Below are 17,230 nucleotides of genomic sequence, written 5' to 3'. Positions count from 1 at the left end.
GCAGATTAAAGTAATAAATGACATGTGTTTTGTATTCCCATTGGTTAATGCAATTTCAGTTGGATATCCATTAAGAAATGACGCTAAATTCAGATCGAAGGCTGATCCAAACTGGATCAACCTTCGATCTGAATTTAGCGTCATTTCTTAATGGGTGGAATAGTTTTTTAATGAAAACTCTCTCTCTCTCCCTCTTACAAATTCAGTTGGAGAAAATTGGGTTCTGCTTTATTGTCGGTGAATTGTACACGGGGGGGGGGGCTCTTCTGGAATCCTACAGCGTGACGCCAAGTCGAAGAATCAGTTAGAGTCAATTATGATGTTTCCTTGGATCAAACTTTCTTAAAGTTATCTTATAGGGTTCACTAAGTTTTAATTCCACATGTCCCTATTGGAAAGGAGGGCAAACTAAGCGTGCAGAGTGTGAATTAGGAAATTCATACTTTAAGCCTTCATACCTTTGAAAAATTTTGTTCTTAAGAAGCTTAAAAATTTCTTAAAAATATCTGCCACCCTAATTCTGCAGTCGTTCAAGAACTTGGTCCTACCTAAAAGTAACTGTATTTACTCTAATGTTTTCGTCTATCTTTTATTAAGCGCGTTAGCATATATGCATAACTGCCTAATTTCTTCACCATATCCGTTAGTCCGTCCGCATATAAAAACTCGACTCCTAGCGGAGATTTTTTTGGGAAATTTTATATTTGGGCCTTTTAAGAATATTTTCCGAGAAATCTCAAATTTAAATAAATTGGGAAAACAGAAACCTGGCAATTATTAGTATTTATTTATTTTTTTCTACAATTTGTATAGAAAAAAGAAATTCATAGATTAAATATAATTTTAGGGCAGTATCGTTAGCTTTAGACAGTGTACACTTCCCTTGTGAACGTGGTGTCGCTTGTAAAGGGTTATACATATATTATATATACTTAAAAAGTATATGGGAGAAGAGTAATAAATATTATGCACTTGTAATTAAACTAACGGCTGAGCTTAGAGAATGTAAACACCCTTCTGGCACAGAGCCGTCCCGGGGTGACCCAAGGTTTCTTGGGAAATAAACTGATTTTAATAATAATAATAATAATAATAAACCTATAGCTCTTAGTAATTAAATTATAAGAAGATAACTATATTTATTTTTTACTTCTTTAAATTACAGAAAAAAAAATCAATTAATTTTAAGAAAAATTAGAATGCGTCTGAAATGTAACAACACTGCGTACATTAAATAACTCGTTCATATTTCCGATATTGTTTCAATTTTATATCTTTTATCGATGTAGTCCTAAGAGTTTCTGGGGCCCGCATGGACACAACGTAGCAATAAATAAAAGATAATGATGCAAGTCGGAGCTTAGGCCTCCAGACAGTCAAGGGTTCCTGTAACATGCACAAATACCCCAGTGGCCCTCAGATTAGGAATCAAAAATTAAAAGTGTGATTTTCATTTTCATAAGATTTATTTCGGAAAGAAGAGCTAGTAAATCTCCTCATCTTAAATGCATATCTTAGCTCCCTGCAATGTGGATAAATAAGAGGATATTTTCCAAGAAAAAGCCTGGAAGCTGTAACTGATATTGCAACTCCCAAATTATTCATACGCGGTGGCATTTTCCGCTGATGTCTTCCTCTCCTGTAGATGAAGACTGTTTCTGGCTCAGAATTATTTACAAAGACAATCCGCTTTGTGTAATCCTGTGGTGCAACTTCATATCGATTGGCGGGCAGCATTCTTTGTTTTCAACTACTTAAGGGATCGTGTCCTTAATTTATCACCAAAATTTCTATTACTTCACATTTAGAAAATCCCCTTTTGATATTTAAATTCTTCTCCAGCAGTGGCAGTTGCTAACTGGTAGCATTTTTTTCTTCATTTGTATCAAGGCTCGAGGGACCTCTGATGAATCCCTACGAATGAAGTACTTTACCAACCGTTAGCCTCCAATAAACATATAATCGAACCATTACCATAAAACATGTAACACCTCACGATGGCTGTCAGAAGATATGAAAACCGGACGATGGGGAATGCAGCCAACAAGCCACCTGGTTTCAAACACGCCATTCTCATTTTAACTTAATCCAGATAACGATAAACCGCCGCATCTTCCTGCACTTTAACTTGTTGACCTTTCAACGCACTAGTAAAGGTCTCAATTTCTTATTTTGTTGAGAGTCTTTGATTTCTCTGAGTGTATTAAAAACCGTTCATTTGTCTTCCGTCTAATTACAGAGGGATGTTCCAGGAGTTGCAATAACCACGGGCAGTGTGTCCAGGTGAACAAAGAATGGAAGTGCCGTTGCGAAGGCAACTGGGGTGGCACGGACTGCAGCATACCTCTGGAACGGACCTGCGATGACAAAGTGGACAACGACAAAGGTAAGAAGTCCAATTTTTACTTTGAATTAAACACACACACACATCATATAACATGCTGGACATCTTCAACAGATTCAATGCTGATTATGAGGATAAACTTTATCGCGCATTATTTCACCAAACAACCTATCTTCTTTGGCCCAGCCTCTTAGAAGTTGCCACCTGTAAATCCCATACCACTGATGGTTAAAACCAATCTCACAAGCTTACCCTACCTCAAAGAGGTTTGCCAAAAAATAAGAAACAATATTTGTGACCCAGTGTGACCCCACACTGCATAGGCAGTATGGGTTAGATAGCAAACGTACTTGGGAATTGGTTCAGGAACACTAAAACAGGATCACCAGAACGTGATGCAAAGTTTTTAACTGTAATTAGTTCAGAAGATTTAAATAAGCTCCAATTGAAGGATTGGGTAAAACATCGGCAGCAGTGGAAATAGACTGATTATTAGAGGCTGTTAAGTTTCTTCTCCTCCTATCAATCTGATTAACAGGATAACCTTTTTCCATTCTTTATATTAAGTAAAAGAAACCTTCCCTCTCCCTCTTGCTTCAGATTAAGAACCGAGACAAAGGCAATGAGGTGTTAGTACATTGTGTTTGCAAGCTCAGTGGTTGGATGAAAAACGATTTCAGCTATTGTGAAAAATGCAATAAAATGTCGGCCCTGAAATTTTATCGGTGCAGACCGAGGAGCAAACCCAAATCTTGCTCAGAAGAGCCAACCCCAAAGAGGGTTTCATGTATTGCAAGCAACGACATTCTGATTTACTGCCCAATATTTCTTTGTCCTGTTGTTCGTTATACTCATCAGAGTGAACGAACGAGTCTCGATTCTGCACACCACAATGCCTCTCATATTACAGTCTTTCCCTAATTAATTTCTTCTCTCCATCTTTACTTGTAAAAGTGACTCGTTCCAATCTAACGTGGCAAAAATCTTCTCTGGGATGTTAAGGTGGGTGAGTGTAAAAGTGCGTGAGCGGGATTCCTCGCTAACTTATCATTTTTTCATTCAATTGCAGACGGCCTCGTGGACTGTGCGGACAGCGAATGTTGCAGCACCAAAGCATGCGAGAACAATCCTCTCTGCTTCGCTTCTCCCGATCCCCTGGACATCCTCCTGCGGAAGCAGCCCCCAGCCGTCACCGCCTCTTTCTTCCAGCGGATGCAGTTCCTGATCGAAGAGGACTCGGTGCAGAGTTATGCGCACAAAAATGTGTTTAATGACAGGTAAGGCAGAAGTCCGGACACGAGACGGGCCTCTGGGTTTCGAGTTAATTACAGATCAACCAACCCTTCAAGCGGACAAATAGTAATTACTTCCCGGTGGGGACGGACGGTGGGGAGGACGGCGAAGGAAGGCGTTTATTCGGGATTGTCTAACAAGGAATAATTGAATACAGTAGTCAAGAAATGCACGCAACTTCTAATCAGGGCCGGGAGCGCTTCCGTCGCGAGTACGTTTAAAATTAAGCAGTCCCCGGCTTCTTAAAGCAAATTAGCCAGCATCAATCAAAAACAGAGTCTGCTATTGACAAATGTCCCATAATGAACGCGAATCTGGTGCCTTCTACAAGAGACATGACTGTCGTTCTGGTGATTAATTATAGCCTCGTGCAGCACGCGGTTAACAAGCGTTTTCTTTTGCCTTCGATGCGTAAAATCTTCGTTATCTTCTTCTGACTATCTTCTTTTTCTGTAGCGTCTGCACTCATCTAAAACAGAACACAACACGGGCACTTCTGGCGAGCGCAATATATTTCCAAGTGGCACTAACTTATAATCGAGGTTTCTTCTTCTTAATGTTTAATGAGCGGGTACGCCATTGGCCGTTGCACCATTTTCTACTTTGAGAAGTTTTAATGAAACTTTTAAAGCGGGTCGGTCGGTGGGGGTAAATATTTGCGCTTTCAAAATGCAAAAGTAATTGCCGAATTGCTCGCATCTACGCGCGCGTAAATAAGGGCACGTCATGTGATACCCTGATCAAATATGAGTGATAATTACTCACTCGTCGTTGTCTTAAGGGGCTTGCTCACTCGGCAAACTTATCAAACTTGTAAAATGTATTGCGATTCATCCCCCCTCCCTTATTTTCTCGTATTACACCAAGAAGAACTTAAACTTTAATCGAATAAGAATTGGCCCTTAAGTACTCTTACAAATATTTCAGTCAAGTCCCCTTACGCTGATTTTTGTTGCCATCTTCGAATTGCCTTCTAAGAAAATGTCTTATCTAACCATTTTACTTTTCGGCACACCCCAAAGAGAAACATTTTAATTATAACCACCTCTTATATTTTATAATTTCAATTTATTTTATAATTTTCCTTGATTTAACAATATTCCAGATTATTATATTTATGAATGTACTCCCTGTTTTTAATCCTATGGTTTTAGTTAAAGCATACAATGAAAAAAGTATTCAGACACCCCCTCCATGAATATATTACACAGTGCCAAAAGTTCCCTGTACATATGTATCAGCTAAGGCGTGGTACAATAAATCTCATGAACTCGCCTATGCAGTCTCAATATGTTCGAGGCCATGCTGCTCAGGAATAGGAACTTAGACTTTCTAGGACGGATGATGGTTGAATGCCACCGCTGTAACCTTTCTGTACACAAACTGCGATTCGTCTCAATCTCCTTAAGTTCCTGTGGTCGGTGTTGTTCAAAGATGGAAGACCGCAGGCGAAGAAAAAATATCTTGAATGGTCTCAAACTTCACGGAATGCTTTCGATGAGTCTTAAAGAGGCAGTTCGTGCACCACGCATTTCTTCTGTGGAAAAAATCCGAGCAGGTCCAAGAGGCTAGAGGAACATCCGCTACGGTACGTAAACCATCCTCAGGAGCTGTGTAGCCTTGGTTTTACTGGTAAGGTATCTGCGCGTACCCAATGTCACTCAATCAATGCGAAACGTTCTACCACTGTTCTGGAGCTACACCATGTTTTGTTCCACTGGATGGTTTTGGGTAAGATGGCGATTTTTTTTGTCAGAGTACATTGTCCTGATCCTGATCATCATCACTCTGCGGATGATCTTTCAACTGGTTCGGACTCGGTCCGTTGGTGGTTATGTCCGCAATCATGAATTTCATGACCCATTGTCTCAAGACTGGAAATGGGTCCTGCTAGTATCAGCGAGACAAAGATTCGTGTCATAAGGCGAAGATCATATAGGACTTGTAGGTGATGATGTCAGAATGTTGACACCTGTCGGGCAAATCGGAGCTAATTAGGCTCCTCACATGTCTCCTTTCTTCCAAATCGACTCCGGAAGTTTCTGTGCGGGAGGAATGGAGACGAATTCGAGAAGTTTGTAAAAAAAAGTATGCCCGGGCAGCTTCAACCGTTCTAGGGCATACCTTTTTATATTTTAATGACAGCTTCAATCCCTACTGTGTAGGATTTTGCAATTACGTTACTAGTGTCTGGTTACTTTTGGTCATAAAGTATATGTCCTTTATACATGTGAATGTCCACGCATTTATTTACTGAGTTGTCCAAAACTTAAGCAGCAAATCACCTTTTGGCAGAAACTGCGTAACGAATTAAAATAGCGACGAAAGAAATAAACACCAATGTAATGGATTGAATCTATTTGTTTTTGGGGTATATTATGCCCGGAAAATAATGGTTAATTCTGGAGTTCGCATGCTCTGTGGATGGAAGCGCCAGTTAAAATTGGGGTATAAAAGATTCACGCACTCAGTGTGAAAGGCAGATGGAACAGAACGAGTAAAGGATTAAATACCTCGCAAGTGATGGAATTTAAAGCAAAGAACTAACCAGCCTTGAGGAAGGAGTGGAGCTAGATGCCAGTCACAACGTACTTGAAGAAAATATCCCCAATGGATTATTCATATCATTAAGTCCATGGAGGCATATTCGGTTCCTCTTGGGAGATATGTATATTATATTTAACCATTGTATTATTGGTCTTCATCAACCTTTGAAGTGATTACCTCGGAGGGAAGTTCTTTTTCGACTTGTCCTCACTGAATCGCAGTTGTAGTATTTTTGTGTATGAAGGTAGATTTGGAGACGTTGAAGACGTTGCTGCTGCTCGCCAGTTGGGATTTGTGCCTTTATTGCTAATAACTAAGGGTGGAGAAGTGTTGTTGCCGTAGGCAGAACGAGTGTGGAAGGAACTCACATAGCTGTGGAAGGAACTCAAATCCATAAAGCCATTCTCCAGTGTTTCTTTATGAATTTCCTGCGATGTTAAAAGTCTTACTGGCTAAAGAATGACGAACTTTGATTTGTGTACCTTTCTTTCTTATCAAATGACTCCTTTCTGAATAATGAATACAATTAGTATGAGATACTCGTCTTAAGGTTTGCTGCTTAAGGTTTTGCAAGCCAGTATGGTACAACTCATATTTTCTAATGTATGTTTGCCCTGTTGTGGGAATATTTACTAATTTTGTGCTTTTAACTAATTCTTTAATATTAATATTGCTTAGCTTTACCATCTAAACCATTTAATCCCAAAATAAAGTTCTTAATTTGTGAAAATGAGAGAGAAAGAAGGGGAGAGCATGTGAAGGAGAGGGAGAGAGAGAGAGAGAGAGAGAGGTTGTAACAGGATATAAATAGAATAATAATACTAAAACGTAGTGCATAAAATATTTAACATTGGCATGTAAAATAATCTGCACCTCCTCCTGAACTAATCCTGTCTTCCTTCTTTTCCTGCCTCCCAACGCTATTGCAGCGTTTTCTGGAGCCATTTTAATGCCAGGTAGGTAATGCTTCTCCGTGTGACTAATAGTGTAACGAAAACCTTCCGCTATGAACATAAGTGCCGCTTTAATCTTACCGCCGCCTGCTTAATGTCTGCCTTGCGAGACTCCTCACTGCCCATCATCTTCCCGGCTTCTTCCACGATCTCTTCCTTGAATAAATTGCCAAATGAAATTATTTCTCACACGTCTTATCCTCACTCCTTAGCTCACTGTTCTGCGTCTCCTCGAAGACACAGGGAGCCACGAATGAAATTAAAAGATAATCGCGTTTCTTTAAGTGCCCATCATTCTGGCTCTTTTGGCCGCCTTTCGCATCGCAATAATCTCCCCCCGGGTAATTATCTTCCTCGGTTATCTGGTTACGAGAGTAAAATGTTAAAGGTTTACTCTTTCCGTAATCAACTCGGACGCCAAATGGGAGAAACTTCATCTTCGTAAGATCTTGCCCAACAACCTAAGGATTTCCCGCCCGCCCAGGGGGCAGCACCGTTCTAATCATCCGTTCATTAAGACGGCTCCAACTTCGGAGATACGTAATGTGTGCGCGCGCACACGTGCAGCAGCATCTGGAGATTTTCACGTTTGTCTGGCACCTGACGGCTTCTTGGCGTACACCCCCACGTTGGAGACAGGAAAATGATAAAGGTTATGCGGGGCGGTCACTCGTTCACCACATTCTCTCTGGAACATGCCTATTGTTGAACGGAGGGGAAAAAAGTGCGCTTGGAGCTTCTTATCTCATCTGGACCAGGCGATCCATTCCAAAGCCAGACTATCAAAAGCTATTTCCGCCAAGGTATCGTAACACTCTACTCAATACGACACTCCAATGAACAGCTTCTGTAAAGAAATGCCCTATTATTGATTGCAATATTTCTGCTCCGATAAACTGCAAGACGTGGGACCCATCATGGATGTCCCAATAAAAATTACATTCACGTAAATCAGATTATGAACGTACTAAGCACGATCCACTTCCCAGATTGTATCGTGGTTCCCTCTCTCCTTTTCGAATCAAAGACTGCCTTACCTCTTTAAGGTTATTCGCATGCATCGTGGCCAGACTAATCTTTTCTGCAAGGTTCCAATAAGCTACTGTGATCCATGACTTAATCCGAGAAGTGCGAGGGGATGGAAAACTCTAAATTACATGAGCAAAGACATTACTGGAGTCACGGCCCCATTTAGCATCTATATTGGATCGATTGGAAGAAGCTGTAAATGTACACAAGAAATGGCAGAACAGGAAAGAGCAAATTGCTTGCTTTGATGTTATCCGGTAAGAACCTGCAGTAATGTTTGGCCTCTCAACTTCTAAGTATCGGCACTCGAAGTACTGAAGCCGTGCCACGCCATTCTCAAAATAGTCTCCCTCCTTGACCAAACCAGTGAGCTAAGAGTAAACAGAATTGCAAGAACATTGTAAAGAATTTAGTTTCTAAATCCTTACCCTAGTTTAAAGTGGGTGCTGAAATACAGCCTTCGTCTCAACAATTCCAGACTGATAACCATTAAGGTAAAAGTTCAATTGAATTCATGGATGGGTTAAAAATTGGACTCATTTTTGACTGATTTATCGTTGAATTCGACTGATTTGATTTCAATTTGCTTGCTCATCACCTCACCTTCAGCCAGTCGATCTGCGAGAACGGATTAGCAATGGGTGAACATTTAATTCAGCTCTTAGTTAAAAGATTATATTCTTATTGGTACACTTCAAAAAAGCTGAATTTTTGTAAATACCAACTTCGTGTTACTTAAGATCTCTGCAGAGAAAGAAGTACTTCGCGTTATCTTACATACAAGAGCAAAATGTAAGTGCTACAGTTCCAGATGCACTTCCCCTGGAATAAAGGCAGAGGCAGAAGGCTTGCCAAAATGACCTTCTGCCTTAAGAACAGCGCCTTACAGAAATCAAAAAATAAAATCAAACCTAAAATTTGAACGGCCAGAAATATAAATCCTTAAGAGTTCGAATTTCGATAAATTAAAATTAAATTAAATTAAACAGTTAAAGTAAAAGTGGACTGCCTTCGGCATGTTGGGAATACCCGGTGATGTCTGAGCCGAATAATTGCGCACGTGCCTGCAAACACCACAAATAAATGAACGGCGAGAAAAATTAATACAGATTAAAGAAATATCGATTGAATTAAGACAGTGACTGGTAAATTAATGAAAGGAAGAAAAACGCAGTTGGAGGAGGGGCTCACTGTACTTCCAGACAACCGTAAAATCGGGTAAATTAATGAAAAGCCTAAAAACCGAAGGAGCCAAACATTTTTATCCACAACTCAAAGGAGCAACAGGAAAGCGGTTTTTTGGTATCCGTGCAGGGAGATGCTGGGAAGGGCAAATACGCCAAGATAAACAAATGCCATTATTTCTTTTTATGGTGTCAGTCCTGGAACTTAAGACGCAGGCTGTATGTTTATTTTTAAATTTTGAAATGAAATCGCTTACGATGTCTGTGGTGGTGCTGCATGTGCAACCGTTTTCTTTTCTTTCCAGCGCCATTACTTCCAGTATTTTGCGCTTTGCTTCTCTGTGGTTCATTTTTTATTATAAAACTAAGCATCCTTCAAAGCATTCATGAACTATTTTAACGCGTTCCATTATTTGTAAGTACACGCCACGCTGGAAACACGCGAATGCTTACAAAAAACTTTTTCTTTTCCAGCCGAGCATCTGTAATTAGAGGCCAAGTAGTGAGTCCATCTGGAAGTGGCCTGATGGGCATTAGGGTGGGTGTTGCAACCGATCCTCTGTTTGGCTTCACAGTCACCAGGGAAACGGGATGGTAAGTGATAGCGTGTTTATTCCAATTGTGGCAGCTTGAGCCATTTGTCAACGAGAGAATGTCTGAGCTCACTGCGCTTTGTTCTCTTCCAGGTTCGATCTCATGGTCAACGGGGGAGGAGCAGTGACACTCCAGTTCCAGAGGGAACCGTTCAAACCCCACGAACGCACCGTGGTGGTCCCGTGGAATGAGATTGTGGTCATAGATAAGGTGACGCTGACTATCAGCGAAGAAAAGCTTTCGGATTATCGGTCATCAGTGTGTCTCGATCACGACTACGACTCTATGAAGCCGGTCGTCTTGGCAACGTGGAAGCATGGTTTTCAAGGAGGGTGTCCTCAAGAGAGTTCCATATTAGCAGAGTCTCAGGTATGTGAAGCGCAGTTTTCTCCGATTGTTTTCTTTCTGTACGCGTTGTAATTGGGCTTTGCCACAAAAACTGCAATAACTTAAATATAAAACACGCAACTTTCCGAATGTCTAAATAATGGAACTGTTGGAATTGTTTAAAAATACATTATTTAAAATTATAGTAACAGCCCCTTATTTAAATCTTTGTGAATGACAATTCCCGCTTCTAAGTTAATGTAATGTAAGGCCGCGTCCTGCACTCAGAAATGTGGCTGAAAAGTAACTGGGCAATGAATGATGCTAAAGTTGACCTCCCTGGTATACTGTCAACGTCAGCCTGAATAGGCTGAATAACTTCTGAGCTCAAAGAACTGAGAAATTATATTAATGACTACTTCAAGGACCCAGTGGTCAATATTAAAAGCACTGTGGGGAAGAAGATAAAACCCTTGTTACGATAACTGTGGTGAAAGGTCAAGTTTTACAAGGGGACGGTTTGGGACTCATAATGGAGGACAATTCTGCCGCTTAATATTAACTCTACGAAAGAAGAGATGTCAGCTCGCATCTGTTGAGTGCCAATACATAATTCAAAACATCGCGAAGAAAATTCTCTTCAAAGCTACTCAACCAATTAAACGAGATTTCTGGAGACGGAACACTCGAATGCTTCCAAAGAAACTAAAGGTATTTGTTGAGAAATACTCAACAGCAACACGCAGGTGCGAAAGTATATTTTAAAAATAGGAACGTATTCTTAAAATAGTATATTTTAAATTGGATTTTAAATTCTGCTCTTTCAAGTGTTGGAGCTTTTCACAAACTCTACCCTTTTCGAGAAGAAATTTGAAACCCGACAGCTATACGTTATCTTAAACTCTTAAAATAAAGAAAAACTTTCTCGGTGCCCGCTGCACGTATTAATAACTGCGCCCATTGTGTCACCTGTCACCACTTTGTTGATGGGTCTTCGATTCCATCAGACACAAATAAGCGAAAGACTTTGATAAACTGCAGATAAGCACGCACAGTGTGGAAGTTCGTATATTCGTCAACTCTGCCTCTCTAAAAGTAAATGTATCTCATTTATATAGATTACCCACATATTAAAGTGTCTTTTTGACAAGTGCTTGTTTCTTTTTAGGTCATACAAGAAAGCCTTCCCATTCCAGGGACAGACTTACACTTGGTATACCACAGTAGCCGTGTTGGAGGGTATCTCTCCACTATCCAGCTGCAACTCACGCCAGATGTCATTCCTCCCACCATTCGCCTTATCCATTTGCGCATATCTATCGAAGGAATTCTGTTCGAGAAGAAATTTGAAGCTGACCCCGGCATCAAGTTCACCTACTCTTGGAACAGGAGAAATATATACAGACAAAAGGTGTATGGAATTGCCACAGCTATAGGTAACAATACAATTGAGTGGATTTTTAAAATACTTCAAAGGTCCAAATTTATTATGAACTTACACATTTTGCGTTTTGATGTACACTCACTGGCCAAAAAATTATAAACCTGCAATTCAATACATAATTCAACGTATGATATGCAAATATAAATTATCACATGGGATGATGATCACAGGTTTTCCTTTTTTTGTATCAGATAAATACTGTATGCTCCTGGGGCTTCTTACTTGATCCAGTCAGGGGGAAGATTCCGATTTTCAAAGGTGTTATTGTGAGCAGGAGCTGCAATTGAAGAAATCACTTGTGTGTGTCGAAAGCAACCATCTCAAAAGTATACAATGAGTAGAAGATGAAACGAGAATACAGCTCTAAAAGGAGGGAATGCGGCAGAAAGTCGGAACTCCAAGAACCAGACCGCATGAATTGTGCGTCACAGAAGAAGAATATCCAGTATGCTGCAAACGACTCAAAAATTAAATTTAGGCAACGGAAGACCTATTTCCAACCGAATTATATTGGAAGATGAAGGATCCAGGATCTGGTAGTCGTGTATCACGAAATCCACTTCTTTCTGTAAAAAGTCGAAAGATCCAACTGGAGTGGAGCCCTCAAGACTGGACCGGACGAACAGAAGAAAAATATCATGTGGTTTGACGGGTCTTGCTTTACGCTTTTCTGCACCAATAGTAGGGTGAAAGTGTGGCTTGAATCTCATGAATTGAGACCCTCGTGTCTATACGGACTGGATCCGCTCATACCATTAGAACGCCGTGTTACTTCCAGTGAATATCTTTCTGTCGTATCGGACCAACTTCACCTTGGAATGCTTCATTTTTACTCGGATTTTTATGGATCCTTTCAATACGACAACATGACTATCTAACGCGCGAATGGTTCGAGGAACATTCGCGAGATTCCTATAAGATGTACCCTTGCTGAATAATTCCCTAAACCTGAATCCAATTGAGAATGTTTTGTATATGTTGCAAAGGGCAGCTCAGCTTGGCAGTTCTCTACTAACCACAATACAGCAGCTGACAAATATCCTGTTCGAAGAATAGTAAAATATGGAGCTGTATGGATTTCACTAGATGCCTGAGCTTCCTCAGCCACCTGGTGGAACCATGCCACGGCGCGTAAGGGATGAAATTTGATCAAAAGTTGTATTTGTTTTGGCCAGTGAATGCAGAAAACCAGCAACTCTTCGAAAGGAAATGGCACGCATATACGAGAGCTGCCTATAAAGTTAATTGATTTGTCTTTCGCTAGACGGTTTCTTTGAGTCGAGTTTTGTTGTTGGACGTGTTTATTTCTTTTTCTCTTAGTATTTTGTGCAAGTGTGGTGAATGTTGGTCGTGCTTTGTAGCCGTTCTGCAATTTATTCTGAAGTCATGTGCGCCACGTGTTCTGAAGACGAATGAAAAATTTGTGGACTAGAAAATCGCCGTCGAATTTTTGATGAAAAGAACTGATAGACGGGTATTTTCCACAAGTTGGAGGACGTTTATGATGGTAACGAGATCTCGTTTTTTCTAATGACTCACGACTTATGCAGAAGGGAGAAGGAACGAGGCGTACAATATGCGTTCAGGTTGTCTGTCAGGTTCTTCTCATTGATGTTTAACAGACAAAATTGTTACGGTCGATTTTAAGTTCAGCAGAGAACCTATCAGGTTGACTGTTGAACATTCTACCACACACCTCTTAGCACGAAAAGTGTGCGCTAGAATGATCGAGGAGAAACCTGGAAAAGAAAAAAAAAGGGGGTAGCGGGGGATTCAAGGTTTGTTCTGGTCTGGTTTCGGCCAGATGGTTATTTTAACAGAATCACCACCTTGCAACAACTGCAGCGATCCAGAGAGCTGTGAATTTCAAGTCTCCTTGAATTTCACGGCTCTCTGGATTGCTGCAGTTCAAAAACTAAATTGGTAGTGAAATTCAAATTGGTGAAGTTATATGAACTTGACCAATTCAAATCGTAACTGGTAAAGTCCAGATAACTTCACATTGATTTCATTATGGAACTTCACTTTCAGAAACCCCTGCTGATGGAAATGGTTAACATTTGCATCAAATGGCTAACCATTTACACTAAACATCAAATTCCGAGTGTTTTGGTATTTCTAACAAAAAGAACGATTTGCAACATGTAGGAAAACCAACAAAAACAGCAGAGCAAACTCCTGTCCATTCTTTGACTGTGATCACCCTGGCTAACATTCCACCTACGTTTGATTCACTTGCGTGAATTCAACTTCGCTTTGTAACTTAACATCAGCATCGAACTTTAATTGGTCACTCTTTTCACACGCTGCATTTTTAAGTTTATGCGTCGAATATTGCCTACGTGTCAAGCAAATGCGGTCCTCCCTCTTTGCTGCTACGATTTCTGTTATCTGTAGAAAAGCGTAATAACTGGAAGTTGCTTAACCCCCCTTCCAACTGGGCGCATTTCAGACCTGATGGGGGCTTAATAATGAAGAGGATAAGTCAAGTATCTGGTGCCAGGAAGATCGAGAGGTGCCGCTACAGTCTCGGACTGTTCTCGGTAGCCCTTAATTAAATTACTCGAAATTAACGGCATCAAAATGGCCGGTCCACAGTTATCTGCACCAAAGGGCCCTCGGACTAAAGAATAACAGCCGCCTTGTCCCTTGAGAAGCGAATGTTTTACGTCATTGGCTAACCAAATTTAATCATCGCACCACGCTGGAAGTAAGCGTTAATACAATAAGCATGGAAACAAAACATGGCAGCGTCGTTACGAGGGTCTCTTGCAGCAAAACACTTCTATAAACGAGCTGCCCCTTCCCACCCCTCCTTCGGTCATCCCTGCTCGTGCCACTTTCGAAACTGCTGAGCTCTGCTTATCCACTTCTTGCCACACCGCTTTGAAATTAGAAAACTGTCTACTTTCGCTGTTTGCTTAAAATGGGATTAACTGTAAAACTGAAACTTGCTGACAGTTTCATCCCCACCGTCAGACAGTCCAGAACCTGGATGCAGATCGCCGTCAATTTATCTGTGATAAGTATGGAAAGATGGATATTTGTAATAAACATTTCTACCTTCATACCTATTCCTAACACGTAGATGGTGGGTAATGGTTGTTCCCCCAAAATCCGGGGGATTTCCGGATGCTTTTGGCAATGCAGTGTATAAGCAGTATTAAAGTTAAGGGCAATTTTTGTCAAATATCGGGAAGGTAACGAATCACAGATGGAACATTCCAGAATTTAAAATGTTTAAAATAAATGAGACAGCCGGCAGCAGCCCTACGAGAATTAAGTTAATTAAGGAATCCAGACTCAAGTTCGATCTAATTTAAGCAAGAAAAAAGGTTCTCCACCGCCTGTAAATGTGTCAAAATTTAACTAGAATTTTCTAGTAGAAGGTGTTTGCAAATAGGTGATCGATACAATGGAAAAGAAGGAAGAAACCTAGTCCAAAATACTTCTGTGTTTCTAGTAAAACCGAGTAGTTTAGCGTTCATGTCACAGCTTATTAAGCATGCCCAACATGTCTTCTTCGAGTACACGAGATTGAATCCTATGACACATCATACTTCATTAAGCGTGAGCTCGTGTCTCCTCGCGTCTACACGAGATAGCCCGTGATGGCATATCATATATCACCACCTCCTGTGGGCAACTGCAGTGTTGGCCGCATTATTAGGCGTGGATGGAAAAGGGCCTGATGGGAAAAAGATTTATTGTGTCGAAGACGTTATGAATGATGATATATGATAATTATCCACTCCCCCCCCCCCGACTCCGCCGATTGATACTTCCGACCCACTTATTTGTTTTTCGAACGCACTCGTTTTTAGGACGGGCTCAATCTGTGGGTCTGCAATGAGTCGCTCTGAATAATAGGGGTCAATAATACGCATTTAAAAGTTATTTATAATTAAGTCACGTTTAACTTCAGTTCTGATTTGGAGAATTCATGGGTGATGTGCAGACGCATGCAGTTATGACTAAAGACGAGGGATATCACGCCAGGTACCATCAGAATATTAAAGGGATTATCGAAATTTATCGCTTCAGCTGTAATTTTGGGTTCAGCGCTTCTGTGAGCTAACCAACACCACACGTTTTATCCCCAATCCCATTACAAAAGATTGAATTCCTATTACAACACCACTGTTTTTAAATCCTGATTTTTTTACGACTATAAATGCGCTGCTTTACAAAATATTAGTGAATGGACATCCCGAATGCAAGCGCCTCCTGTAGAGTTTAAATGGAATAGTCGGTCACCTAGTAATGGAAATCGGCTATCAGGAAGCAGAACTGTAATGTACCACCAGTGGAAAAGTAGGAGATATCAACGGATTCATGAGAGCCACGATTGTCAGAGCCCGTGCAGTGGATACATCCTCAAGGGAGGTGATGCTTGTATCGGTGCAGACTATAACGACAGTCTGTAATTGCTGTCTTTCGGCCATTTGGCTTCTTTTAGCATAAATCGAAAGTCAACGGTACACATAAATAAATAACCCGCAGTTTCACTTGCAGATTTGCGTCTGGTGGGGAAATATTTTTGTAGGCAGCACCGGCCCTAACATCATTCGAACCCAACTACTGTCCCTGACTACGTTGGCCGCAACCAGAGGGTAATGGCATGTTCCAGAAAGGCTTAACAGAGAACATGATAAGGATGGTTTGAAGTATATTTCGAAAATAGATTTGCTAACAATCTTGAATTGTCACTGCAAAATAGGATCGCTGCATCATCGCTGATAGAGGGTCATATAAGTCATTATTCGTCCTACCAAAATACTTTTTTATAAGGTTGCTTAACTGCATTCTCTAATATTTTGATGGGGCAGTGTATTGAGAGAATTGAAATTTATTTCGAAAGAGTTTTTCTTCGATTTTTAACTTATCATCTTCCTGTTTTTCAGTGTACGTAGGGTACGAATACAGCACCTGTCCCCACGTGATCTGGGAAGTACAGACAACCCAAGTCAGCGGACACGACATGAGTATTTCGGAAATTGGTGGATGGAACCTGGACCTCCATCATCGTTATAACTTCCACGAAGGTGAGATTTCAAGTTTTAATAATTCGCGCAGTGTTGTCAACCTCTTCGCACCCTAAGTGCTTCTATTACTAAAATTACATCTTCCTCACGAGGAAAGCGCTCAAACCAGTTGCAGCGAAATGAGGTAATTGAGAAAAACACTTTTCGCAGAATTCTTACACCAAAAAATATAAAATAAATTACATGTAATACATTTTTGCTTCAAATATTTTAATAAACCATTAATCGGCTTCGGTCCTTCCAGTGCACATTATCTTCTGATCACCTGCCCTCGAGGCATCTACCAGCGACGCGAGCAGCGTCTATTCAGCTGTCTTCGGATAGCTGATCCCAGACAATGGGGGTAACCCGGGACCAACGAAAAAAGAAAGGAACCCCTAAAGCCGCCAGTGACCAAGTCAGTAATGAGTATGAGGAAAAGTATCCGCTATTTTCCAATTCGATTTTAACGAGGGTTCGCAGACAGCGAA

General features: G+C 40.7%; 1 protein-coding gene across 10 annotated transcripts in view; it reads left to right on the top strand.

Moving 5' to 3' along the window:
• Positions 1 to 17,230, top strand: part of LOC150089152 (teneurin-m-like) — a 936,894-nt gene that overhangs the window by 883,285 nt on the left and 36,379 nt on the right. For 9 of the 10 annotated variants that reach the window (XM_090388112.1, XM_090388138.1, XM_090388082.1 and 6 more), the window contains 7 exons: positions 2,240 to 2,386; positions 3,414 to 3,621; positions 7,114 to 7,140; positions 9,825 to 9,944; positions 10,037 to 10,313; positions 11,440 to 11,707; positions 16,620 to 16,760. In XM_090388112.1, the coding sequence (XP_090244238.1) occupies positions 2,240 to 2,386; positions 3,414 to 3,621; positions 7,114 to 7,140; positions 9,825 to 9,944; positions 10,037 to 10,313; positions 11,440 to 11,707; positions 16,620 to 16,760 (1,188 nt within the window). The remainder of the gene's footprint in view (positions 1 to 2,239; positions 2,387 to 3,413; positions 3,622 to 7,113; positions 7,141 to 9,824; positions 9,945 to 10,036; positions 10,314 to 11,439; positions 11,708 to 16,619; positions 16,761 to 17,230) is intronic. The other variant, XM_090388087.1, reaches the window with a different exon arrangement.

Source organism: Mastigoproctus giganteus, chromosome 2, assembly GCF_048544385.1.
Source record: "Mastigoproctus giganteus isolate SK-2022 chromosome 2, ASM4854438v1, whole genome shotgun sequence".
NCBI lineage: Eukaryota > Metazoa > Arthropoda > Arachnida > Uropygi > Thelyphonidae > Mastigoproctus > Mastigoproctus giganteus.
The sequence above is the reverse complement of the archived record's forward strand: the minus strand, read 5'-3'. Positions and strand labels throughout refer to the sequence as shown.